This window comes from Ochotona curzoniae, unplaced genomic scaffold (genome assembly GCF_017591425.1).
Source record: "Ochotona curzoniae isolate NIBS_2020 unplaced genomic scaffold, NIBS_Ocur_1.0 contig_1274, whole genome shotgun sequence".
NCBI lineage: Eukaryota > Metazoa > Chordata > Mammalia > Lagomorpha > Ochotonidae > Ochotona > Ochotona curzoniae.
Genome location: NW_024465023.1, coordinates 7925891 through 7953417, shown reverse-complemented (window position 1 = coordinate 7953417; position 27527 = coordinate 7925891). Strand labels below are relative to the sequence as shown.

Below are 27527 nucleotides of genomic sequence, written 5' to 3'. Positions count from 1 at the left end.
AGGGAGCTGGATGGGAAGCAGGGCTGCCGGGATTAGACCCGGTGCCTATAAGGGATCCTGGCACATGCGATATGAGGAACTTAGCTGATGGGCTACTGTGCCAGGTCCAATATTTGAACTCTTAACTGCCCAGATTTGATGTCTGGTTTTCTTCTGGAGTTAGTGTAGAGATAATGGGTTTTCTCAAGAGTCTGTGTTTCTCAAGTCTGTGTTGTTCTTGGTAAATGATGTTTTAACAATGTCCCCTTCTAATTGCAGCCCTGTCCCTGGATAACTTAATAACTGAATCTTCAAGATGCCGTTGCCAGTACCACCTCCAATTCCCAAACGTGTGCCTAAGAAACCTCAGTCCAGTAAAAGTCTGCTCAACGATCGTGACTCACCTGAAAAGGTTAGAGCAATCTGTTTGTCCTAAGTGTCTCAAATGATATTTTCAGCCCTGAATCATTCAGAATATGTCTGATTTAATCTGAGAAAATGGGGGGAGGGTGGCAGCCCTCACAGTTGGAAAAAATAAGAAAATGAGAAGTTTAAAAGTGTGAAGTCTTCTTTTTTGTGTAAATGTGCAGGTCAGTGGAAAGCTACTCTCTATAACCTTCAGCATCAAACAGCCCTGAACTCTTGGGATTGGTCACATCTGTATGCTTACTTTCCTCGAGAAGCTAAACAGGCTTGCCAGAATGAGCAGGACACCCTTTTTTTCATTCCCCACTCGCATCCCTTAATTCACTGGCTAAATGGCTACCTTGGATGGGGTTGGGCTAGGTCAAAGCCAGGAGACAGTAGCTTCTTCTGGGTCTCCCATATGGATGGCAGGAACCCAATACTTGAGCCATCATTCATTGTTTTCCCAGGCCTTAGCAGGCAGCCAGATGTAAAGTGGAGCATCTGGGACATAAACAAGTACAATTATGGGATGCTGATGTTGCAAGCAGTGGGTTAATCCATGATGTTGCAACAGTTTGTTCTCAGAATTTTGTAAAGAACATCTGAGGCTTAAGAAAATTTCACCCAATAAAAGCTGTTAGAGGATAGACAAGCCCTACTGTGGGGTTTTATCTTTTAACTCCTAGTACCCCTACCCAATCAGGCCTTGAGTAAGGAATGCACATACCTGCAATAGCTAGAAAGGAGCCCTCATCTGCACCACTCCCCTCTTCTCCCAGCCCTGCTTTGTAAATATACTAACAACTACTGGAGATAATGCTGGATTACCAAACAGCTTTCTTCCAATATAATATTTCCCTTGTGAGGCGTATAATATCAGACTTTATACTTTATGGGTTATTTACTTTTCAAAAGGTACATTCTGTCAGTTAATCCTCAAGGGTGCTGTAAAGTAAGTTTTTGTTCCAAATGAAGCTCAGAGGGGATTAAGTGACTTGTCCAAGGCCAACACCGAATAAAGAGCTGATCCAGGAACATGACCTCGATCTGCATGTTGTTCCAATTCGGAATGTCTTAAATTTGCCACTTTAATGAGATTCTTAATATTGGTTGATTTACTGAGCTGATTCACTGAAAGCATTTATATTCAAGGAATGACTAGGGGTAGCAGGGACAGTAAATCTTAGAATAACCATGAACTTGAGAGGAGTAAGAAGAAAAATGACCAAATTATTTTCTCATTCTGAGAGTCAGACTGAAGGTGGTCTTGTCTCTGTCATTGGTGAATACTTCTCACAGAGCTTCTTTAAATGCCTGAGTGGAAAAATGTCCTTTTATAGCGGTTAGTTAAGGTTCATTCTATGTATCCTAAGTCATCCAGAGATGCCGGAATTTCCCTAGAACCCTGAATATGCTCCATAGTTAATGAAGAGAACATCCACAATTTGCATATGCTAGTTCACCTCTTACTTTTTCAGAGAGCAATGATACCTTCATCTTCACCTCGAGGAGTACTCTCAATGAGATTAGCTTTAGAAGATGTCACCAATGTGAGTATGTTATGCCAATCCTGCCATGTCATTTTTTAAATTGTTATTTTTGATGATGATTACATGTTTGGTTAGGGAAGAGTGGGTGATATCATTGTTTCGAAATTCTCTATTTCTTCTTGACTCTGGAGGAAGGAGGGAGAGAAAGGGGAAAGCCACATCCAGCCTCCCAAATGTTCCAGTACCCAGGGATTGGGGAATCGCTACCCGATATCAACCCAGGGTCCCACTCTAGTGCATGTTCTGAGGGTTCTGACCAAATGGTTTGGATAGTTCTGAAATGCTTTCAGTTTTGCCGATTCAGGGGTAATGCAACCCTCCCAACGTCCATTGGCTGACATAGTCAACCTCAAGTCTCCATTCAGCCAGATCTTGTTGTCATCGTTTGCAGGGGTAGTTGTCCATTTTGCTCTGTTCTCCTTCCTCTGTGATGGTACCAAATGGGCTGCTATATTTTCCATATGCATCAGGATCTGCATCCACAGCTATACTCTTTTTTTTTTTTTTTAACTCACAGGCAGGCCCAAGGACCTGCCTGGGTCAGGTGACCTGAGCCCCACCAGATCCCCGACCCCTGGGGCTCACAAACCCAGTACCCACCACTCAGGCAGATCCCAGTACCCCAGACCAGGTGACCCAAGCCCTGCTAGATCCAGGGCTCACAAACCCAGCACCCACCTCACAGGTGGGCCTTAGGACCTGGGTCAGGTGACCCAACCCCTACCAGATCCCTCACACCTGGGGCTCATGAGCCCAGCACCCCCTTTGCAGGTGGGCCCAGAATCTAGGCAGGGTGATTTGATTCCCACTGGATCCCCCACCCCTGGGGCTCACAAACCTGGCACCCACCATGCAGAGGGGCCAGCTCTGCCAGCTCCCCTGCCCCTGGGGATCATGAACTTGGTACCCATTAACCCCAGGCTGGCATGGATCGCCTCACTTGGGCATTCACTATGCGTTGCGCAGTCTGGCTCAGTTCAACAGGCTCCCAGTTCCAGCTCCTGCTGGTGGATACTGCAGCCTGGCCCAGTACAGCCAGAACACTGTCCTGGCCCTAGTGTGAACTGGCCGGTGTTGTGGCCCAACTTGGACCCTTTGTACCCTGTCCTGGTTCTCATATTTGCCAGTGGTTGTTATGAACTGGCCCAGCTTGTTCTGTCCCCAGACCTGACCCGTGTGTATGCCATCAGGTACTATAACCTGACATCGTCTGGGCTGCTCCTTGCCTTGGTTCTTGCACTCACCTGCAGGGACTGCATCCCAATGAAGGAGTTTCCCAAGCTCCTCTGTCAGGTCTCCTCCCAGTGGCAGATCTCACACACACCAGTGGGTCCTTGGCCCAGGCTGACTTTGTCTACCTCCTGTCCTGGCAGGAACAATGGCTTTGCTCAAGCAGCCCACGCTCACTCTGGTTCTTACTGTTGGGTGCTACAACCCACCCATGCCTGGTCCATGCCCCCTCCAAACTGCTTGGTCTCAGCACCCCTGCTTACCTGAAAGTGCAGTGCCCTTGTCCATGGATGTCCCTCAGTAGTCATTCCTCTCCTGGACATGAACCCTGCTTAGCCTTACTTTTTCCATAGCCCATACCCCATGTAAGCCCACATGCCCACGTCCCTAGAGCCTGTCACTTGAGGGCCCAATCTGGAGTCACCTCTGCCGTGTGCTGGATGAGTGGAGGCAGGCGGACTCTGCGCATGCCCCTGAAGTTGCCTCCTGCTGCTGCTGTTGAGCATGCTGGATCAAGGTGACTCCAGGCGAGTCCCATCTAGAGTCACCTTTGCTGCTGCTGGATCAACAGAGGCAGGAGGACCCTGTGCATGCACCCATTTAAAAAATATTTTATTTTATTGGAAAGGCAAATCATTTATAGAGAGAAAGAGCTTCTGTCTGCTGGTTCACTCCTCAAATGCCCACAACGGGTGGAGCTGAGCCAATCCAAAGCCAGGAGCCAAGAACTTCTTTCAGGTCTCTCACATGGGTACAAGGCTTTGGGCCATCCTTCTATTGCTTTCCCGGGCCATAAGGAGGGAGCTGGGTGGGAAGCAGAGTAGCCGGGATACGAATCGGCACCTATATGGGATGTTGGCATTCAGAGCTAGAGGATTCAGTTGAGCCACCACAGTAGTCCTTCTCACTCCCCTCCCATCTTGTCATTTTGCTTAATAAATATCTTCCTCCTGGAGGGATCTTTCCAGTTTAATCTATCCCAAAGCTTCTCGAAATTACTGAGACAGGTTTTATTTAGAATGAATGACTTAGCTTCAGAAACTACAGGGGTACTTTTACTGGCACACAGCATCTGGTTAATTGATAGAGTTTTCTTAAGTAGCAAACAGTGCTGAACAGATATAAAATTATAGCTAAGATATATGGCATTTCGATAAAGTCCAGAAATGGCTCAGCTGGCTGGCTGTGTCTTGAAGGCAAGTACTTTGTAGAATCATTGTCTTTATCAGTTCAAATACCATGGGCATTTTGGGCAGGATAATGTTTCTGTCTAGGATTAATTTCAACTGGCATTAACCCAGTCATGGTGACAATAAAAAATACTTACTGAATTTACAGACTGTTGACAACTTTAATTCTGTGATTTAGTCTTCAACTATGAAGACTAGTTGAAGAGCTAGATGCCCAATCTTGACAACATTTTTTTTTAAGGTTTACTCATTTTTATTGGAAAGACAGACTTACAGAGAGAAGGAGAGACAGAGAGAAAGATCTTCCATCTGCTGGTTCACTCCCCAGGTGGCCTCAATGGCTAGAGCTGAGCTAATCTGAAGCCAGGAGCTAGGAGCTTCTTCTGGGTCTCCCATAGCAGGTGCAGGGTCCCAAGGCTTTGGGCCGTCCTCGACTGCTTTCCCAGGCCAGAAACTGGTAGCTGGATGGGAATAGAGCAGCTAGGATAAGAATCAGCAACCATTTGGGATCCCGTATGGGATGCAATGTGAGAATTTAGCCACTAGGCTACTGCACTGGGCCTTTGCCTAGAATTCTTGAGTTGGCTTTTATGTGCTTCCCTTCTGATATTATTTAGGGAGCAGCAAAAATAAAAATTAGTAGAACTTGATAATTGAATATAAAATCAGTCCAAAGTTACCTTTTGGTCTTAGAAAAGTTTAGCAACTGATCAATACTGAGAATTTGCCCTGTGCTAGGCACTATTCTATGCACAATTTAATGTATCAATTCACATTATTGTCACATTGTTGTCATGTAACCCCATGAGGCAGATATTGTAATCAAATGTATTTTTACAGATGACGGCAATGTTCATTTTAAAGTCTTATTTCATCTAGGTAACAGATAAGACTGGTGAACAATTCTTGCCTGATACAATAGAGTGTATTTCTGTGACTACCAGAATACCTGTATCTATTAGATGATGTTTTACCAAACCCTTGGGAAGAATTGAATATGCGTTGGCATAAATCTCACCTTAAAATTCCTGCTGTGTAGATAATCTATAACCACCCTTCTGCTAATGCAGCCCTATTTCTATGCAGATTATAACATATGTGCTTAATTTACAGCTTTCTGTGGAATTTCATAGGAACTATTAATTGGTAAAAAGAGCTTCTTCCCACACATGCTTATAAGATTATGTCCTGAATTATTGAACCTTGGATTGGGAAACTTGGTTGAAATGGGATGACCATACTAATTGGGAGCAGAACAGCTAATCCTAGTGTAATTCTTGGCTCCGTGATGCAACCCACAGTGATACCATGTAAGGTGTTTTTTTGGGTTGCTATGACAGATTGGTTAAATTATGAATAACAGAAATATATTGCTTTCAGTTCTGGAGTCTTGGAAATGAAAGATGAAGATCTTGGCAGATTCAGTATCTGCAGAAGATCCATTCCTCATAAATGGTGTCTTTTAGCTGTGTCATTACATGATGAAAGAAGAAAACAGACTCTCTGAACTTTTTTTAAAAAAATTAAGTGTGCTAATTCCATTCCTGGAAAATCTGCCCTTATGACTTAATCACCTTGCAGCAGAACCCTTGTCTTAATGCAATCATATTGAGGACTAGATTTTGACATATGACTTTGATATGACACAGATATTCAGATCATAGTAATAAGGCCCCACAGCATATGAGAAATGGTTCTGGCTGTGCCCAGTCCTTCTTTCATGGTTTTTCTTGCATGGTTCTTTCAGAAAGAATGGTGAAATTTTAGTTTTATTTTTTAATATAGTTTATATAGTTGAGAGGGATGCGCACTCGTGTGGGCCTCTGGTCAGGGTAGGGATGCCTGAGGTAGTGAGAAAGGAGGTATAACAAATGAGTCAGTGCTTTCTTCTATGGCTGCATGGGGGTTGGAAAGAGGAGGGAGCACTGCTTGCTGTCAGACTACATCAGCACCCAGGGATGGTGAACAGTCATTTAATGACACCTTAGAAACCCTGATGTGGGGAAGAGTGTTCTGAGGGTTTTGCTTCAGTGGTTTTGGTAGTTCTGAGACATCACTGACATCATAGTACCAGGGTTGAAAAAATCCTTTCAAGGTCTATTGGTTGGCCAACTCCAACTCAGTGCAGACGCAGACCCAGGAACATGCTGCTTAGCTTGGCCAGGAGAGCTGTCCAATCTGTTCTGCTTTCCGTCCTCTGACAAGGTACTCACGTCCTCTGTTGGCCTAGATGAGCTGGCTGTCATGTCCTCTGTGTGCATCTGGACATGCTGTTCATTGCACAGGCATCAGAAACTGAGGAAGCCCTGGTCTGATACGTGAACTCCAAGGTCGGACCACATTTGTTGTGATTTTTTCCTGTGGCCGGGGTTTGAGTCCAGTGATCTGGTTGGGGGATTCCTTCAAGAAACCTCGCCTGGGGTGACTTCAAACTTGACTTGTGTGTCAGCCACTGTAGGGTCAAGTGTGGTCTGTCACCTGCACCAGCTAACACACATAACAGTGGATGCAGCTGCCTGGTCAGTTCCGTCCGAAGCCTCATCTCTTACGTGAGCTGACAGGTGCTACAGCTGAGCTCAGGCCCACCACAAGCCTGTTCTTCACATGTATTAGTGGGAGCTGCAGCCTAGTTGGGGAAATCCCCTATAACCCCACCTGGTCTGATCCCCAGACCTGATTTGTGTGTGTGCTGTAGCCTAACCTGGTCTGTCCACATCCCACGTGATTCTTATGGATACCCATGGATGTTGCAGCTTAACTCAGCCTGCCCCGCTGCCAGACCCAGCCCACATATAGGCCAATGGGTGCTGTCACCTTGTCCAGTCTGATCTGCCGCCAGCTCTGGTTCTTGTGCTCTTGGTTTTCTCTCTCTCTCTCTCTCTCTCTCTTTTTTTAAAGATTTATTTGTTTTCATTGCAAAGTCAGATCAGATATATAGAGAGGAGGAGAGACAGAGAGGAAGATCTTCCATCCGATGATTCACTTCCCAAGTGACCACAACAGCCAGAGCTGTGCCGATCCAAAGCCAGAAGCCAGGAACTTCTTCCAGGTCTCCCACACGGGTGCAGGGTCCCAAGGCTTTGGGCTGTCCTCAATTGCTTTCCTAAGGCACAAGCAGGGAGCTGGATGGGAAGCAGGGCTGCAGGGATTAGAACCAGCACCCATATGGGATCCTGGTGCGTTCAAGGTAAAGACTTTAGCCACTAGGAAATGGTGCCGGCCCCTTGTTCTTTTGTTTAATATTTATTTATTTATTTTTGTGCTCCTGGTTTTTGTTCTACAGCACCAATGGGTGCTCTAGCCCTGCCTAGATTGACCCACCCTCCGTCCCAGCTCATACACTCATCAGTAGAAATCATGGCCCAGACTGGGAATCCCCAAAGTTACCCTACCAGGCCTGCTGCTAGCTCTGAATCTTGAGCACACCAGCAGGTACTGCAGCCCTGTCTGAGATGGTCCACCCCCGGTCTCAGCATTCAACAGCAGGTGCTACAGGGTAGCCCAACCTGGGCCACCTCCATCCTTCATGTGAACTGGTATGTGTTTTGGCCTGATCTGGCCTGACTTGCACCCCATCCTGGCTCTTCACTCATGCCGGTGTATGCTGTGGACTGACCCAGTCTGTCCCACTACGAGACCTTTCCAACAAGTATGCTGATGGTTGCCGCAACCAAGCCCAGCCCAGCCCAGCCCAGCCCAGCCTGCCCTGCCCCTCCCCTAGCCCTGCCTATCATGCTCACCAGTGGGAGCTGTGGGCTAGCAGGGGAGTTTCTCAAATTCTCCTAACAGGGCCATTTACAACCCCTGGATCTTGCACATGTTGGTGGGTGCTTCAACCTAGCCTGGCAGGGCCTACCCAGTCTCAGCACTCACTGGCAGATGCTGCCGCCTAGCCCAGCCCGAGTATGACCTACACTTGGTTCTTGCTCTCATGCATGCCAGCATTTGCTGTGGCCTGGCCCAGCTGGGTGTGCCTTCAGACCTGTCCCACACAAATGCTGATGAGTGCTACAGCCTTACCTGCCCAACCCCAGCCACAGCTATTGTGTTCCCCAGTGGAAGCTGCAGCATTGCAGGGAAGTTCCCCAAGTCCCCTTACAGACCAGCTCCCAGCTCCAGATCTCATGTGTACTGGCAGGTGCTGCAGCCCTGCTTGGCATGCTCTGCCCTCAGTCCTGGCCTTTGTATGTGTTAGTGAGTGATACAGCCTGAGCCAGCCATGCCTTCTCCCAGCCCCTGGTCCCACAAATATCACGTGAGTTCTGTTGTCTACCCTGAGTCAGCCCATCACCACCCACAGCTCTTGGGCAATGCAAAGGTTACTATAGTCCTACAGAGATGGGCCCACAAGTTCACTACAGAATCTGCTCCCAGATCCAGTTCTCTTGCATTAATGGCGAGTGCTGCAGCTAAGCCTGACATAGCTTATCCCTGCTCTGATACTCATGTATGGGTACTGTGGCCGAGCCCAGCCATGCATGCCCTCCAGCCCCAGATTTTGCATGTGCCAGCAGGTGGTATGCAGTGCTACTTAGCCCAGCTCAGGTCTGTCATATGGGCTGGTGCCTTGGCCTGACCCAGACTAGACCTTCGGCTTGCCCGTCTAAAGCACTTAGTCTCGGCATCCTCGCCCACCTGTGAGTGCAGTAGCCTTGTCTGTGGAAGACCCCAGAAGGCATTTGTTCACCGTTAAACGTGCTTTTAGCTACTCCTACTCCAATATGTCCCCAGAGCCCCTTCTCTGGGCAATCTGCAGCCTCCCTGCCTGGGTGCCGGGGTGGCATGCCCAGCCTGGTGTTCCCTGCTTTCCCTACATATCTTAAAAATAAATAGAACAGGCAACTGTGCTGACACACTTGTATAGTTATACATATTTGTCATTAATCAGGTCCAGAGTGCTTGCCAGCTGTCGGCTACTTTTCTCCCAGCAGTGTAACACTTGTCTAGGTACAATGTAACCTAGGCAGTTGCCTATAGCTGGGACAAATTAATTAATTGTTTAAATCATAGGAAAGCTGGGCAGGTATATAGGGCTCTCTTCCTTAGTCAAACTCAGCATCTATTTGGCCACATGCTGTTGAGAGTATGGGGCAAGTTGCAGGGCATCCTTGAGCAATATTTCTGCTTCTAGATTTCCAGCTGCTCAGAAAGTACATTTTTCTTCTACATTCAGGTTCTGAAAATTTAGTTTCCTTGACTGTTCTTTAGTGATTTCTATCCCAGCCCTATTGTGAACTGGTTGATATTGTGGTCCAACTCAGCTCATCCTGTACCCTGTCCTGGTTCTCACATCTGCCAGTGGGTGCTATGAACTGGCCCAGCCTGGCCTGCCCCCAGACCTGACCCACACATTTGCTAGTGGGTGTTGCATTTTTTTTAAGTTTCACGACATTGCCATTTTTGAATGATGTAGACCCATCCAAATTCCCCTAAACAATTTTAATTAAATAATTTTTCATTTGTTTTCACTCTCCAAATGCCAACAGCAGCTAGGGCTGGGCCATACTGAATCCAGAAGACCAGAACAAAATCTGCATCTTCTATGAAGGTGGCAGGTACACAAGTACTTGAGCCATCACCTGCTCTGTGTGTGTGTGTGTGTGTGTGTGTGTGTGTGTGTTTAAGAAGAATGTTTGAAGAGGCTTATAGATGGGGAGAAGCATAGAAGGCATCTTCTATCTGATTTACTCCCTGAATGGTTGCAATGATCAGGGCTGGGCAGGCCTAAGTTGGGAGCCAAGAGCTTTATCTGGCTCTCCCACCCTGATGGCAGGGGTCCAAACACTTGGACCATCTTCTTTTGCTTTTCTCAGCCATTATCATGAGCTGAATTAGAAGTGGAGCAGATGGGACGTGAGCCAGTGTCCATGCTGATGTTGCAGATGGCAGCTTTACCTACTGTGCTACAATGCTGGCTCCTAGAACATACTCTTTAGAATATGTTTATCAAAATGTTCCCTAGATTTAACATGCATTGTTGATGATTGCCTGAATCAATCTTTATTATAATTTTTCCAACTCTAACATTTCCCCATTTATCAGTCTTATTTTTTTTTAAAGATTTATATATTGGAAAGTCAGATATACAGAGAGGAGGAGAGACAGAGAGGAAGATCTTCTGTCTGATGATTCACTCCCTAAGTGAGCACAACGGCCAGAGCTGTGCCGATTCGAAGCCAGGATCCAGAAACTTCTGGGTATCCCACGTGGGTGCAGGGTCCCAAGGCTTTGGGCCGTCCTCAACTGCTTTCCCAGGCCACAAGCAGGGAGCTGGATGGGAACTGGAGCTGCTGGGATTAGAACCAGCGCCCATATGGGATCCTGGTGCATTCAAGGCTAGGACTTTAGCTGCTATGCCACGCGGCCGGGCCCTTTATCAGTCTTATGTTAACATTCTATAAGCCTGGGTTTTTACTTCATCTGTGTATATTATTGGTATGGACCCATTGCTATTTTTTTAATGGTTTATTGTTTGTATAATACTTTATTTTGATAGTCAAATTGTTCCAAATATGGTCAGTAGGGGCCATTTCAGTTTGTCTGCTGTATCCTTGTAGGGTGCCCTTGTAGTTTTTTTTTTAACATTTTCTTTCCAGAAAAAAAAAATTCTTGGTCCATGTCTTAGTTATTCTATCTTGACCTTGGAATTAACACTTTTTCCAAAAAGTTCTAGTTCCTTGTGGTGGATAATAATGTTTGTATCTCAAGGATTCAGGAGTTGATGTGTTACTAGTGTGTCTGCTTTTTTGCTTGTTCAGCAGAGAGAAATGGGAAATATGTTTCTTAGATGTGTACATTTACACATAGATATATGTATGGTTATATTTATGCATATACATACATACACACAATACATGTAAAAAGCACATACATGTACCCATACCTAAGAAATCATAGATTTGCACAACTCCAATTCCCAAAACATGAAACTTTCTTGCGTTCTCCAATCCATGTCTGTATATTTCTGCAGTGAGAACCCTGGTAGTCAAGAACATCAAAAGATTGTCTCAGCACTGTAATATGTCTACAATAATTTCAAAATTACTTTCTACTGTACTACTGTAACAAACCTACTAGAAAGAGTTGCAGATTTATTTTTAGGACCCTCCCCACCGCAAGCCCTCCTAATCAAGGGTATATAAATCAGTATCTAGTCACACACTGTATTTATAAGTTATGTAGATTGGTAATTTCTTCTCTGTGTTCTTTTTTCCCTTTATAGTGGATACAGTATCTTAAATATAATTAGATTCATGCCTCATTTTAAAGGTTTAGCTGTTAAATTTGTTTTACTGCCATCATTAACTGTCCTGTATCTCTCCTGATATCATTTTTTTCTTTTTAAAATATTTGTTAATTTTTATTTGAAAGTCAGATTTTATGGGGAGAGAAGGAAAATAAAAGCTCCTCTATCTGCCGGATCACTTCCTAAATGGCCACAATGGCCAGAGCTGATTAGATCTGAAGCTGAAAGCCAGGAGTTTCTTCCAGGTTCCCACATGGGTATGAGGGCCCAAGGGCTTGGACCACCCTCTACTGCTTTTCCAGACCATAAAACAGGGAGCTGGATCAGAGGTGGTATAATCTGGGCACAAACTGGCACCTATATAATATGTTGGTAATACAAGGTGCATTATTAGCCTGCTGTACCACCATATAAGCCCCTCTTACTATTTAATAAAGTCATTCAGGATTACAGTCTGTTGTGGATTCTCCAGAGCCCATGTTAATTAAATACCACTTCATAACATGGAATACTACCCTTTAAAAAAGATTTGTGTACTGCGCAACTCCAGGGATTGTCTGCTGCTTTTACTGTGGCTGGTTGACACAGTGCTATACTGGTTATGAGATATTTAGGTTACCATTCTGTGAACAACAAAAAAAGGTGGGGATGTGAGTTAGAAATTGTAAAAACCACATTTGGATAATTTGTTATATTCTTCAAGCGACTACATTTCTCCCTTTTGTTCATAGGCTTATCCATTTCAGTTTGTCCAGTCCAAGAGGGGAGATGAGTTTGCAAAACATGCTTCCAAGAAAGCAAACAAGAATATGTCTCTTAGTACGATGAAAAGCAGTAAGATGAATTCTGACAGGTGAGTAAGAGTAGGCTCAGATGTTTTAGATGATGAAGGAAAGTGTGTGACATCTTTTTGATCCTGTTTTGTCCTTGTTCAAGCTATGTTTAGTGAGTCACAGTGGTGACTGCTGCGGTAACCCCGAGTGCTGCGGTGGACCCAGCTGTAGAGGTTGAAGGGTTACAGACACCCCTCTCATTTTCATGGTGCGTGTACACATATTGAAAGAGCTGATCTCATCAAGCAATTCATCAAAAAACCTTGCACTTAGCTTTTATGTCTCTTAGTAATTTAGTCACTGTTTGAGAAGGTCTGGAGACAGCTTAAATTTCCTGGGACTCTAAAGTTGCTGGCTGACAGCTTGGTATTTTGCTTATTCCATCAAAGGTTTTCAGGGAGATTTGTCCCTTATTATTAGAGACACTACTATTTCTCTAGGTCAAAAATATGTGTCTTCCAGATGTTAGAGATAACTGTTCACAGTTATACAAGTAAAGTTGACAATTTCTATCTAGTCTTGGAAAAAAATTACCTCCAAGAAAACTTTTATAGGAAGAAGATTTAGAAAACGAGCCAAGACTCCCTGTATCCTCTCTTTATTCTAATGAGAACGAGTTTGTTTATTTATTTATTGATTTTTGAGTGTGGCCAACTTGCAATGGGATAGGTTAGACAGAAGGCTATAATACGGTTAGGCATAGGCTCCAAGGGGTAAGGTAAAAAAGATTGGATTCATTTATTCCAATTGTACAGATTAAGTCATTAAACATATAAAAGGCTTTTGAAAATCACTGAGTTAAAAGACTCCATTTAAAATAGAATCAATGTAACATGCAACTCATTTTCATCTTTTATTTTTATATTTTTCTTTAAGAACGGAACAAATTTTTTTCATTCTAAACAGATCAATGAATATACCTTCATTAGAGCTCATGAGAATTGAACTTATTTATTAATAAATATGTAAGAAAGTTGATAAATTCATGTATATAAAAACAACTAACCAAAAACACAGACAAGAAAAGTTTAAATATTAGTAGTTATTTAAAATTAAGTCACTCTTTCAATATCAGTGCCTCTGGACTGATTAACCCAAAAAACTATCATCTTTGAACAAGAAGCAAATTATCTAGAATAGTTAGATACAAAGATTAGCATTTATCTGTACATGATTTCCTGCTGAAATGGAATTCTATGGGTTTGCATGCATATTTGACCTTAGTTTATTGCATTATTTTCTTTGGAATTACCTTCACATTTTCGCTTTAGCAGGGAAACACTCTTTATTGTAGAAATTGCCTTGACTCTAAGTCCACCTGAATTATTGCCCTTATACCAATGCTGAGTTCTCTATGCAGAAATGTCTGTTTATTTAGATCTCTAATTTGTTTTAATTTTTTCTAGTTTCCAGAGTATAAATTTCATAATTGTTTTATTGAATTTTAAAGTATTGTGTTTTTCTTGACAATATTGTAAATGAAATTATCCAGTTTCATCCTTTATTTTGGTGGATGCCTGGTGCCAATAGACAAAGACAAATAAATACAGCTAGTAAGGAAGACTGATATATAAGCAGATAATTCATACAATGTGATAAGTATTATAATAAAAGCTTTTGAATGCAAGTGAAGGTAATAAATCATATATGAGAAAGCATAATGTGGGTTTCACAAGAAAATGTATAGAAAAATATTTAGACCTAGACATAGAAACTATATAGTGTGCTAGGTATTTGATACACAAAGATAGCCATTGATATTTTAGGTTTTAAACTACTGCTTGAAGTGAAAGCCCTTTCCCCTTCCAAAGCTTTAATGATGACAGCAAATAAACAGTATGGTGGGTGAATACTGTTGATGATCTATATTTCTTACCTGGACATATGAATTGTTTTTCTTTATAGATATAAATCAAAACCCTTGGCAGTAGTGTCTTCTACCCCACCGTTAAAAAATAAGGAGAAACTAGACATTTTGGAAAGAGCCACCATCTCTAAAGTACCTGAGGAGACATGTGTCCTCAAAGGAACATTAACTACCGAACGTATAACCTTCATTAATGACCAAGAGTCATCCTGTATAAAGAGAAAAGTTGCAAGTCATAAGAGAATGTCCGTATTTCAGAAGTCATCCCCCTCTCAAAGAGGCACTGACCGTGAAAATAATGTTAATATGGATGTGGCGACAGTTGACAAGAAAAGTAAAACCAAGAAGACAGCTAACACCAAGAGGACATCATCCCCAGAGGAGAAGACATTTATACCTGGGATATACAAGTTCGACCTGAACGATTTCCTTTGCAATTCAGACAGTAGTGAAGATGAGTTCATCTTCACATCGAAGTCTCGGAAGAAAGCTAAAATGGAAAAGCCAACCATAAAGCCATTATCCTCAGAGACGTGTACCCCTCGAGGGAACACATCCCAAGTGAAGCCACAAGTATCACAGCAAGTCACCTATGCAAACAAGCCACTCCCTAAGGAACCATTGTCCCTTAAGAAAAGAAAGCCTGCCCCTGAGAAGGAATCCCCTTCTCAGGGATCATGTGCATTGCAGGAGAAGCACACCAATCAGAAGGCACGAATGTACAAATATTACATCTTCCAAGATTCTCCCAGTGATGAGGAGTCAGTTTCTCAGAAGGTTTTGGTTCTTGATAAAGAGGCTGCCCCCACAAGTGATAAACTTCTGAGGAAGTGCAAAAAGTATCGCAGAAGGGTCGCGATCCATTGCGAGCCACTAGAATCGCAGCCGGTTTGTCCAACTACTGAGAAGAAAACTCTCAGCAAGATGCCGTTATTGTCAAATCAGGAGCAAGTCACACAGGAACAACTGTCCCCCTTAAAGAAACGGCGGCAATCGCAGAAGGGCGCCTTTAAAGAAGAGTCAATGCCTGAGAAGTTGCCCTCTAAGCAGCAGTTTTCCAATGCAAGGGAATTTCTCTTAAAAGACCCACCTACCCTGAAAGAGAAGAAGACCACCACAGATGAACCATCATATGTCCAGGAACCACTGACCTGGAAGACAAAGCCTACTGGTGATGAGATATATTTCAGTCCAGAGCTGTTTTCACCTCCTATGTCTCCCTACAAAGATGAGTCCTTCTCCCGGGAAACTTTGCTTTTGCCAGAGAAGACAGGTACCAAAGAGGACTCTTTCAATAAGCAGTTGATCTCGAAAGGCCAGAACCTCACTGAAGAAGAGTCCTTTTTCAATAAGCTCTTGGGTTTGAAAGAGCCCTCCACTGGGGCAGCAATGAGCACAGAGAGGCAATTGTCTTCAGAGAAGAAGTCTACCACTCAGGGGGTGGCACTCCTCATGTCAAACCAGATGACCAAGCCTGAGAGCATCACCGATGGCAAAGAGTCTTCTGCTAAGCAGCCACTGGCCTTTAACCATGAGAAGCAGCCTCCTTTGCAGGATAAGCTGCCACCTGATGAAGACAACCTCTCTCAGGGGCCCTTGATCTTTCGGGAGATGGCAAGAGTCTATGAGACTCCGATGAGGAAGCCCTGTGCTTCACAGAGCAAGTCCAGCAGCGAGTCAGAGAAACGGCACCAGCAGTGCTTGTCCTTCCAGGAACTGTTTGGATTTGATGAGGAATGCCTGTCTCAGGGACCTGTACTACTTGAGGACAGGGCAAGAATGAGGGGGGTTGTTGTGGATGAGCCCTTGAGTGTGCCAAAGACACCCAGCCTGCGCAAGGAAACACCTAGTGAGAAGCAGCTGTACTTTCAGGAGAAGCTCCTGCTTGAGGAAGATAACATCTCTCAGGAGCCCTTAATCTTTCCAGAGGCAGAAGCAACTGATGAGGCTGCCAAGTGTGAGCCCTGGACTGTGTCATGGGTATCCAGCCCCAAGGGGGCTTGGTACAAACAACAGCACGCATTGGATGAGAAATGCCTCCCTCAGGGATCCGCACTATTTGAGGATAGTTCGACAATGAGAGGGATTATTCTGAATGAGCCCCAGACTGTTCCCAAGACACCCGGCCTGGATTATGAGACATTCAGCAAACAGCAGGCATCCTCTCGGGAGAAGCGCTCTCCTGAGGAAGATAGCCTCTCTCAGGTGCCCTTAATATTTCGGGAGATGGCGAGAACCAATCAGGCTACCGTGAAGGAACCCTGGGCCATTCAGCAGAAGCCCAGCACTGAGAAGGCTACACTGAAAGAAACCGTAGCCTTGCAGGAAGAGCCTGCTGTCAATAAGCTATGGCTTCTCGAAGAAGCATCAGCCTTGAATGAGAACCCCATTGCTAGGAAGAAGCTGTTATTTGAAGACCCAATGGCTGTGGCAGACGAATCTATCTACAGAAACGAATTCTTTCTCAAAGCACTCTTTGCGATGCCCACTGTCAATTCCAGCCCTGTCTTTGGATCCACCGTGTTTGGTGGGGACAAGTCCACTGTCACCAGGAAATCTAGTGTGTGGGATTCTACTCCCGACACACTTGGCTCATCTCATGAACAGAGAACACAGATACAGGTATTAATCTCTTTTTTTTTCTCGAATAAGGTGAAATGTTTTTTGTTTTCCTGTGGTGACTGCTAACAAAGAGAATTATTTTTTTTTTCTTTCTGAACAATTGAACTATTTACAAGTAATGGAAAATCTGACTATATCATGAGCAAGTGATATTTCTTGGGCCTACTTTGAGTAGATGAAAAAAATATCTTCTCACATTTTATAGCCCAAGGACACACACAATATGGGATACATTTAACAGGCTCTTTGGTGGCATTTTTCTGTTAAGTTGGCCTTGTAGAATCTTTTGACTTCCTGATTGGTGTAGTAATTGGTCAAGCAATCAGAAACTATTTATTCCAAGAATACACACAAGCGTATGGAATACTGTGCTGTATAATTGAGCTTTGCAATATGGGCTAGATCATTTCATTCAGGAAACTTACTCATCTCAGTCTCCAACATGATAGGCTTTAGTCAAAAGTAAACAAAATTCACAGGGGCCTCTCCCTGAGGCAGGTAATATTTAAGTTGCAAATTAAAAGAGGGAAGGGACGAAAGTTAACAAAAATGAGAAAATGTTCATTCTGTGGGCAAAGCAATCTTAGTAGAAGTATAGAATACAGGACAAAACTACCAGGAAGATGAATTGGGTCAGAGACTCGGAGGCTAAGAAGACAAGTGATCTAGCTGAAATGTAATAAGAATTTTTTAAAGCTTATCTGCAATATGAATGCCTTGTTACTAGAGTATAACAGGCATTTCTTGTCACTTGATATGAGGATTTCGGGGTCAGCGGCTGGTTTGATAAGGCCTGAAGAACTGTAACAAATGACAGCGGGGAGGAAAGTGTCATCTTTGATGTATATGTGTTAATCCCTATTTGGAATCGTCTCCTAATGTGTCTCAATGATTTCCAAGATGATGAAGAGCCTGATGGAAGAGGCGAACAGATATTACAATGATCCATTCCTCAACTCAGCATATGTTAACGATATCTTCAATTACTTGAAGGAGAGAGAGGTATGTAGGTGGCTGTGGGTATGTGATGATTTCTAATCCTCATTTTTTCACCACTCCATCTTTCAGGCATACTTGTTGAAATAAGATGATGAGAATTGCAATGACAACAACCAATATCTGTTAATAGCTCACTGTGAGTTATACAGTGTGCTAAGGTATTCAGAAATTGTCTTGACAATTCTCCAGGTACCTTTGTGCTGGTAGGTATTATTACCTCCCTTTTACAGACAGGGAGGACTTCCCAGAGGCACAAAAAGTATGTGGTTAAGCCGATCACCTTGAAGACTGTATTCCTGTAGTCTAATTGCTGTGGATATGGTCTGAGATACAACAACAGCAGCAGCAACAACAACAAAAACAACACACACACACACACACACACACACACACACACACACACACACACCCTAAACCAAACCAAAGCAGTCGACTAGTCTCTTTCTGCGTGACTACTCTTAGGGACTTTTTCCTTTTCTATGCATGCTTTTGGCACGTTATGTAAAAGTACATCCTTCATTTAAGTACTTTGACATGGAGAAGTTTTCTTTCTCTTTTGAATTCTCAGTGTCTCTTTCACCACTGATATCATTCAATTTCAATTTTCAGTCTGTCTTAAAGCAACAGACAGGACCAAAATTGTCCACCAGCTAGAACTTTTATCAGCTTGTGGATAGGAGGCAATGCATATCTTTAGATAGAGTGATTAATTGTATTACCCTAAAATTTTTTTGTTTCTTTTAAAAATGCTTATTTTTCTTTATTTTTTTTTCTGAAACAGAGGAAGGAGGAAAGGAGAGAGAGAGAGAGAGAGAGAGAAGAGAGAGGGAGTGGGAGAGGAAGTGAGAGGGAGCTTCCATCTACTGGTTCACTCCCTAAATGCTCACAACAGCCTGGTTTTGGGTCAGGTTGTATAGGGGCCCAAACTCAATCTGAGTCTCATATGCGTAGTAGGGACTCAAATACTTGAGCCATCATCCGCTGCTTCCCAAGGCTTGTTTGGTATCTGATCTGCCTTATCAGATACCAAGTGAAAATGATGAGAGAATCATGAGGGAGAAGTTCATTGTTAACTTGCAATTTTGAACAACAGGAAGAGTTATATATAACTTGCTTTCTCATTGTTTATAGGAAATGTTCATACTTACAAAATATATGAGCTGGCAGCCTGAGATCAACAGTGATATGAGAGCCATTCTTGTGGACTGGTTGGTAGAGCTACAGGTAAGCCTTAACATCCTTCTATTCTTTCTTGATGCATAGTTCCGCAGGACTAGGTCAAAATAAAGGTTAAAATTCACTGAGTCTGCTGAGCTAAAGGAACAGGGGTTATCATTCTCAAGGAGCTTACAGTTTATAGGTAAGAAAAGACATACAGTCAACTAAATGTAATTACAAGGAAAATGTAGCAAATAGTCTAAGAATATTATAAATAAAATCTGTGTGAACCTGGGTGGTGGTGGGAGTGAGACTTTCTAGAACAGGCAATGGTGATATGGTAGTTTTATCTTTCTCTATGTCTTGTAAAAATGTATCCAAGTGATATGAATTGATGGTGACATGCTTTTTCAAAGTTGGATTGAATGGGTGATAGGAAGGACAGTGTGGAAGCAGAAATTCCAGGGAGCTGTTTGTCTGGGATTGGATACTGAGTGAAAACTGCTGTGGGTTTGTAATTGTGATTTTATATTAAGGAAGGAGAGCCTAGAATACTGTCTGGCACATAGTAAGGAGTCAGTAAATGTTTGTTAAAAATAATGGAATTGAATGAATTGCTGTGATGTTTACAAGGAAGCTGTGCCTACTAGCATGCTCTTGCTATATAATTGACAGCAAAAGATAATACAATTTTATCTCTTTTATGGAGTACCACGGAAAGTAGTTCAGGTTCATTTTTGAGTAATAGATTGTGGAAATGTAATAAACAAAATTTCAACATCAACAAAGCATGGAAATGTCTCTTATGGAAAGGATAAAGAGTGATTTGCGAAGGCATGACAAGGATAAAAAAAAGAAAAAAAAAGGAGGTTGTACTGCTAATGCTTAACTTCCATTCTGGCTTCTCTAATCCTCCAGCTCACGTCTAATACTTGTTCCCAATCTGTGTATCCTAATAATTATATCTAGTTGGGAAATGAGGCTATTAAGTGATCAATCTAATAACCACATTTTTGTATTATACAGCTAAAGAATATAGAGCTAAAGAGACATCTCTTTGGGGAGCTCACTGTACAGGTTAACAGCAAGTGGGGAAAGTGAGAATGAGTCTTAGACATCAAAAGAACGGGGTGTGTCCACTCAAGGTGTTCACAGAAAAAACAGAATGTCCCTCTCTGGTTTGAGGATCTGACCATCCACCTGGATGTGTAAAGATAAGTAATGCCAGGCTCCTAAAAGGGACAAGAGATTTTGCATCTCTAGCAGTCTCTAACTGGCTGGGTTGATCTTGAAGCTGCAAGCAGCCTTGGCAGCTAAATTTGTCGGGAGGTGGCTGTGGTTTGGGACAGTATACAGATTCCTGACCTGTTCTGTGCATTCTTCCAGATAAATTTTGAGACAAGTCATGAGACCTTGTACTTGGCAGTGAAGCTAGTGGATCACTACCTAAATGAGGCAATATGTGAGAAAGACAAGCTTCAGCTCCTTGGTTGTACTGCCTTTATGATTGCAGCAAAATTTGAGGTAAGCCCAAGTTCCTAAAGTCTGCAGAGAAATAATCATGTTGCTATCCAAACCAGTGAAATAGACAGATAAAGCAGAAGCATATATGTATATAAACATAAATATATATGTATCTATACATATGTATGTAAGCATGTAAGCACATGTGTTTACATTTGTGAATGTGTACCTGTGTGTATAAAATTACATATTTACATACAAAGATTTTTTTTCCTGTCTTCTGTCTCCCCCAAGCAGGGCAGCTGGTGTTGGTTGGCAGCGATGGTGTATTTGCTGCTGGCTTCATCAAAGTTCTCCTGTTACTTCGTGGAAGATGTGTTGTCTGAGCATCTGCCTAGTTAAAGGAGTGGTTTTTATTATGGCCTCCTTCCAGGCCGTGGTTTTCTGCCCCCTATTCTTTTCTTGTTGTACCAACTCCATCCCCATCTATTTAGTGGTGTCCTGATCTGCATTCATTATACAGCAACTGGAAGCCAGAGTGCTAAACACAATGTATGACTTGGGTAGTGAGTGTATAGAGTCCAGGTACGATTCAGTTTTGAAATAGCAGTGTGAAATCCAGTAGGTAGCCTTTCTTCCTAATTGTGAAGCAATAGTGGGGAATCTGCCCCCCCCTTTTTTGCCTAGAGCATTTGGCTATCTATAATATCATTCAGAAGGCCATACAAAATTGTCAACGTAAAAATTAACCTGCTAGATATGTAGTGAATTCTTTGAGTCCCATCAGAGTTTGCTTGGGCAAGGTCTTACACTCTTGCCTGGGAGCTGGGTGTTCTCTACTCAGCCAGCTAACTTCTGATTCTTTCTCTTTCCCTAGATGGAAAATGGCCTCTTTCAAGTAGTCTTACTTTTCTTCCACCTAAGCTAATTGTGTTGAAACCTCAGGGCTTGGGAGCAGCTTTTGCTAAGGGACCCAGATAATCTTGTGGACAGTGTGTGTCCTGGCTCCTTCCTTCCATCACTCTCTAGTTTACTGCCCTCCCTCCCTAGCCTCACTGCTTCCTCCTTCCCTCCCCAGTCCACCTGTTCCCTCTTTCCCTCCCTCCCTCCTTCTCTCCCCACCTCCTTCCCTCCAGCTCCTGTGCTCCCTCCCCTGCTCCCTAAGCTGCATAGTGCTCACTGTGTCTCCCTGTTCTGTTCTCTCTCCCTTGGCTCTCTCTGTACTTTTCTTCTATCCTCTTCACAGTCGCCCTACTCTCTCCCTCTCCTCCTTCTTGCCTTGTGCTCTTCTTGGCCTGTTGCCTGCTCTCCTCATAGTCCTGCTCTCAGTCCTCCCCTCTCAACACTCTCCTCCTCACTTATTCCCCCTGCTGTCTTCTTCTTCTCTCCTCATGGTGCTTCCCAGCTTTCTCCTGTTTTTTTTTTTTTTTCAGAACTGTTGTGTGTTATGGCAGTGTCCCCCACAACCCCTGCAATGGGCTTTCCCTACCCATTGTGGAGTACAGTTCACGCTTTCCTTCTCTCCCCTGCTCCAGCTCTTCTGGAGCTCCTCTGCCTTCCCAGCTCTCTCCATATTTGTCATTGCCCTGGCTCTGGTGCTCTTGTTTTCCCCACACTTGCACTGCCCAGCCCCCCTTCCCCACCTCACCTCTGGGCCTTCCTTCCAACACCTGTTCACTCCTCTTCTCCCTAACTTGCTTCCTTCCTTCCTCTTCCTGTCTCTCTAGAAGTAGCTTTCCCTGTAGCAAGAGTACACTCTAGGCTTCAGCCTCTGTGGATGTTACAAGCACAGCTTAGGGCGGGGGGGTGGGATCTGGGGAACCTAAAGAGTAAAGGAGGGCAGAGGAAGAAATGGGGGTTGCTTTACAAATCTTGGGAGCCAAGAGCACAACTCTTCTGCTGTGCAGGACAGAGGAGAGTGTCGTCTCCCAGTATTGAGAAGTACAGGAAGATGTTGCTGAGCGGAGGTATAGGAATAGAACGAGAGGCATTGAAAGGGAGGAGTGGCTGGCAGGCAGAGCTGTGACAGGGCGAGACTCATGCCTTGCAAGTGACATTAGCTTACTGCGCAAATCTAAGCAAATCATTTTCCCTGTGTGGGTCTCAACTCCTTTGTTGTACAAATCAGATGATTTGTTCAATCAGAAATAAAAAATTGGAGAGGGGAGGGGTAGAAGGAAGCCTTGGGTGAGTAGTGAGCTTCAGGTAACAAAAACAGTCAGGGATCTGCTTCCCTCTTCATGATCTCCCCCAAATCAAGAGAACAGGGCATGGACAGGTGCTTTCAGGGGTTACTGTTCTGCCTGGCCTTTCCCTGTCACCTCCCCCTCCCATTCATATACTGTCCACACTAGCTGACCTTTGTCCTTGCCTAGCTTTCTGCTGTGCTTGTCTGCTTCTCTGCACTCTCGTACCCTCCCCAAGTATCATTTCTCCTTGCTTAAACTACAACACAAAGTGCAGACTTGCTTTCCAGCCTAGCTGCCTTTTTGTGGCCTCCTTCCTTGCCCAGAGCAGAACTTCCGTTAGAGCTTCCATTTCTGGTGCTCAAGTGCTCATAGTGAGCCAAATTCTTGTTGATGTGTAATATGCAAGCCTGGTAGAAAGAGTGCTCTCTGAAGAGAAAAGCCTTCAAGGTTTCCTACCCCCATGAAAATGAAATATTTGATTATTTTTCTCAATTTTATGAAACATTGTCCAGAAGCCAGTTTAGAGGACTTTGAATTCTTTGGTGATATGTAACATCAACTGAAGTAGAATACATACTCTAGCAAAGGCAGCCCCTCTGCCCAACTACTCCTAACCTTAGCGATCGCAGGTCCTGTGCCCTGCTATTATAAACTCATCCTGACACTGTGAAACTCCAACCCAAGAGGCCCTATCCTCTGTTGGGCAATGATGAACTTTTGGGACAGGCCTCTTCTCTACTTTGGCTCTCTCTCTCTCTCTCTCTCTTTCTCTCTAAGAAGTCATCAACCAGAAGCTGGCCCTCGAGGTTTGTGTCAGGAAATGTGGTGGCCTGCTGTCTGCCCTTCTCCCCTCTGCTTTTCATTGTTAAGCGGAGAGGAGACAGCTTTCTGCGTGGTTATGACTGTTTCTCCTCTCTGCTCATAGGAGACCTCTAACCTTTGTGTGAGTGACTTCCTGTACATCTGTGATGATAGTTATGTGCGAAATGAGATACTTGCCATGGAAGCCTGTATCCTGAAAACCCTCAAATTTGACATCAACATCCCTACTGCCTATCATTTCCTGCGAAGATATGCTAGGGTAAGAGGGAAGAAGGTGCATCTTCATTCTCCCACTTCTGAGGTAGTATCCTCTATACTTAGAGTGGCTACATGGGTGGGAAGAAGAGGGAAAGGGACAGCTGGGATAAGGGATTTTTCTCTTTCTATGCAACCTGCTAGACTTCAGGTTACTGCGGGTTGGCAGTCTTTATAAATTAGTGCAATTGAGTGGGCAAGTTGTGGATTTCCATGGTGTGCCTGTAAGATTTTGAAGTGAATGCAGTGCAAGAGAATGAAAAAATAAGCTGTTTTGACATGTACTATAGCCACCTCAGAATTTTTTTTCAGGAGCGGGTGGCAGGTGGAGGGGGAGCTGCTGCAATGTTTCATTGCCTGAGTGTATGTTATGGGAAGTTCACTTTATAATTGTTCACAGTATCCTACAAGTGAGTTTTTCATCTCTTTTTCCTATTTATAATATTTTTTTCAAGTTTAAACAATAAAGGGTTGTTTTGGAACATTCCTAGAATAGAACAACTGGGGGACTTTGGCTCTCCAAAAGACAGCAGTACAGAAAGGGGAAGTGGCAGGACACACTTGGTGATAATATGCTTAGCAAGACTAAAGGTGGTGAGCCCCATGCTGATTTTAGAATCCCTCTGCTCTTTCCACATGGGGAGTTTGTGCTTTTGCATGCAGGGATCTTAGATTGAGGCATGGGAACAGGAAATCATGGCAGTTCTGCCAGAGAGCCATTTAGTCTGGGTGTGGAATAAACATGGAGAGAGTCTTCTACTTGGTGCTGGTTTTCTGAACTGTAAGTCCGAGCCTGTCTTCTTCCTGCCTTTAGTGTATGAAGGTCAGCATGCGGACACTGACCTTGTCCCGCTTCGTCTGTGAGATGACCCTGCAGAAGTATGACTACGTTCAGGAGAGGGCCTCCAAGCTGGCCGCAGGTGCCTTACTCCTCGCCCTTTATATGAAGAATCTCCGAAGCCTGGTAACACCTGTGGGAGTGGAAAGGGAGGGGGAAGGGACAGGAGGCTGTGGGGAGCACTGATGTGGCCACAGTTATGAATTCTTACACCTGGACAACTTAAGGGCAAGGGTTGCTATAGCAATGGTTTGATATATTTTGTTTTTCTTAGTCACAGGGACCTTTGTTCCAAAGAAACCTTATCTGAAGCCCCAAGGTTGCTACACAGACCAATATGAAATTATGCTGGTGGTCGCAGATGTTGAGTGGCCCCATGTTGTATCCCTGTTCTATCCACTCTTGTGCTACACCCCTTAGCGAGATTTACCTCTGAGGGAGTTCACCGGAACAGGATCTGAACAGCACTGATTCTGCAGCATAGTGAAGCGGTCATCTGTGTGTATCACAGGGCACTCAGGGCATGAACTACAGTGTTCTTTGAAGAGAAAGGTTTGGGAGACTTCTCCCCAATACGAGTAAGAGTCATATTTGACTCTTTTCTGTTTTATGAAAAAGTATAGTTAGAAACCACTTAGAAGACTTGGAATTTGTATTGATGTGTAATATGCAACCCAAGTAGAAGAAAGAGTGCATTACCCCTCTGCCCAGCCACTCCTGAACCCTTCCTAGAAATCCTGGGGACAACCTAGTTGTGCAAACTTGGAGGAGACATGCTGAAATTCCTTGGAACAGAACTTTTTGGGGAGTCCTCATATTTTAGCTGAGAGGGAATATTCAGATAGGGGCATCAGTGAGCATTGAAAGGCTGAGCTATCTCAGTGCCGATGGGAACATTTGCTGCTTGGTCTGGGACAGTGGTTTCCAAACTTCATTCAGGGGAGCCCTGGGTTTCCTGCAGATGTGCCTCAAGGACCACGTAAAATGTAAAGGGACCCGAATTGATGGGCTTCTTAGCTCCACTCCTCCCCCAGCCCCACTTCCAGGTGACATACTTGGAAAAAAAAATGGAGCTGAGGAGAGATAAATTTGGGCCAGTTTTAGAAAGCCCATGGCTTCTCAAAGGTAAGCCATCTTTGTTTTTTTTCCTCTGCCCATGGGGTTTTGCATTTCACGTTCAACTCCAAATGGAGGTGCTCCTTCCTCTGTGAAGATTCCTGTGGCTCTCACAGTCAGAACTGTAAATTCTGCTGCTCTATTTCTTCAGTGTCCACACTCATATCCATCATATACGTTCTGAGACTCTCACTTGCATGTCTGCCTCCTCTGCTGTCACCACATACTCCTCCAGGGCAGGTGCTTTATTCATTCATCTCTACTCCCCTAGCATCCCACACAGTGATATCATTCCCAGTTGGCGTTTTGGGGGGGGGGAGCTGTGTGCTGGGCTCTGTTCTATGTGTTTAGCATGTACAGTTGGCCTTCTATACTCATGGATTTGTGGAGAGATAATGTTTAGAAAAGAAGTTACACCTGTACTAAACATGTACAGATTTTCCTTGTCGTTATTCTGTAAATGATACAATATGCAGCTATTTACACAATGTTTACATTGTGTTCATTATTATAAGCAAACTAGTAGACATTTAAAGTATATAGTAATATGGATGTAGTATATAGGAAGATGGTTACACAAGTGCTACACTATTTTCTATAAAGTACTTGAATGCAATTTTAGCATCAGCAGGAAGTTCTGGAACCAGCTCCTCATGGATGCTGAGGAATGACTGCATATTAACTCCTCTAATCCTATGATGTGATTACTAAAATGGTCCCTGTTTGATGAATTGGGGAAACTGAGGCATTAAGATGTTAAATAAGCAGTTCAAGTCCATGCTGTCAGTAGAATTGGATTTTGAACCGAAGCAGTCTGCTTCCAAAACTTTTGCTCTAAAGCACTACCAGGTTGCTTCTGCTACATAATAGCATTTTGAAAGTTGAGTGTGAAAATGAACTCATAGAATGATAACTGTTACAATCTGAGGGAGAAAAAGTGTTAAGTTTCTAGTGGATGTTGAATTGAAGCCCTAGGTTTGTCAAAGGTTTGCTTGGTTGTTGGCCTTGAAATAAGTTAGCCCTGAAATAAGTAACTTACCAAGTTATTCCTCTTCTTTAGGTCTTTGGTAGACCTCATCTTACATGAATACCAGTGACTATGGATAACATCCAGCGGTTCATATGAATATAGCCATCCAAATGATTTGGCTGTAATCTATTCTTCTAGATAATACTTTATAATGATCAATGTACTGTGATGACTCAAAATGTTTTCAATGTCATCCCTGCCTAAGCATGGATAGGAAGTTTGAACTTGGGACAGCAGAACTGGAGAAAAGAGTTTGCTTCCTGTCATGAAAATCACTGTTTATGGTGTTTCTTCTAGGCTCCTTTCCTAGAATTTCACAGTGGCTACAAGGTCTCTGAGTTATACCCCTTGGTCAAGCAGCTGAATGGCACACTGACACTCCATTTTCGTGACAAGCTCAAGACGGTGTATTCCAAGTATTCTCAGAAGTAAGTACCGACGCCTGGTTTTGATGCTAAGTTTCTGTTTGTCATTGGGGACACTTTAAAACACCAACCCCAGACTAGCCTCACTTCAGAGAGAAAGAGTCAGAAAATTGTCAGCTTCTCTATGCCATTGTAAAGGGGAGCTAGGAAATCGAGGGCCCCATCGCTCACTTGTTCCATAGAGTGCATTTGGCTTTGGCCTGTTTTACCCTGAGTATACGCTCTTTCTTTTGCAGGGATTTCTTTGAAGTCTCCAAAATCCCTCCTTTGGAAATGTGCACGCTGGAGAAGATTTTCAAAGGCTAA

At 43.7% G+C, this 27527-nt stretch overlaps 1 protein-coding gene across 1 annotated transcript; it reads left to right on the top strand.

The window, feature by feature from the left end:
* Window positions 1-295: 295 nt before the first annotated feature.
* On the top strand, window positions 296-27527 carry CCNB3 (cyclin B3). The gene is made up of 11 exons (XM_041002799.1): window positions 296-391; window positions 1866-1937; window positions 12335-12456; window positions 14342-16925; window positions 17826-17927; window positions 19056-19148; window positions 20469-20606; window positions 23661-23816; window positions 24627-24776; window positions 27094-27224; window positions 27458-27527. The coding sequence occupies exons 1-11, from the start codon at window positions 296-298 to the stop codon at window positions 27525-27527; spliced, it is 3714 nt and encodes a 1237-aa protein (XP_040858733.1).

Bases quoted from the DNA above. Each gene is read 5' to 3' on its own strand.
- CCNB3 (XM_041002799.1), top strand. From the start codon at position 296: ATGCCGTTGCCAGTACCACCTCCAATTCCCAAACGTGTGCCTAAGAAA. The intron at 20,607-23,660 runs GTAAGCCCAAGT...CTCTGCTCATAG, and splicing joins TGATTGCAGCAAAATTTGAG to GAGACCTCTAACCTTTGTGT. The intron at 27,225-27,457 runs GTAAGTACCGAC...TTTCTTTTGCAG, and splicing joins TATTCCAAGTATTCTCAGAA to GGATTTCTTTGAAGTCTCCA.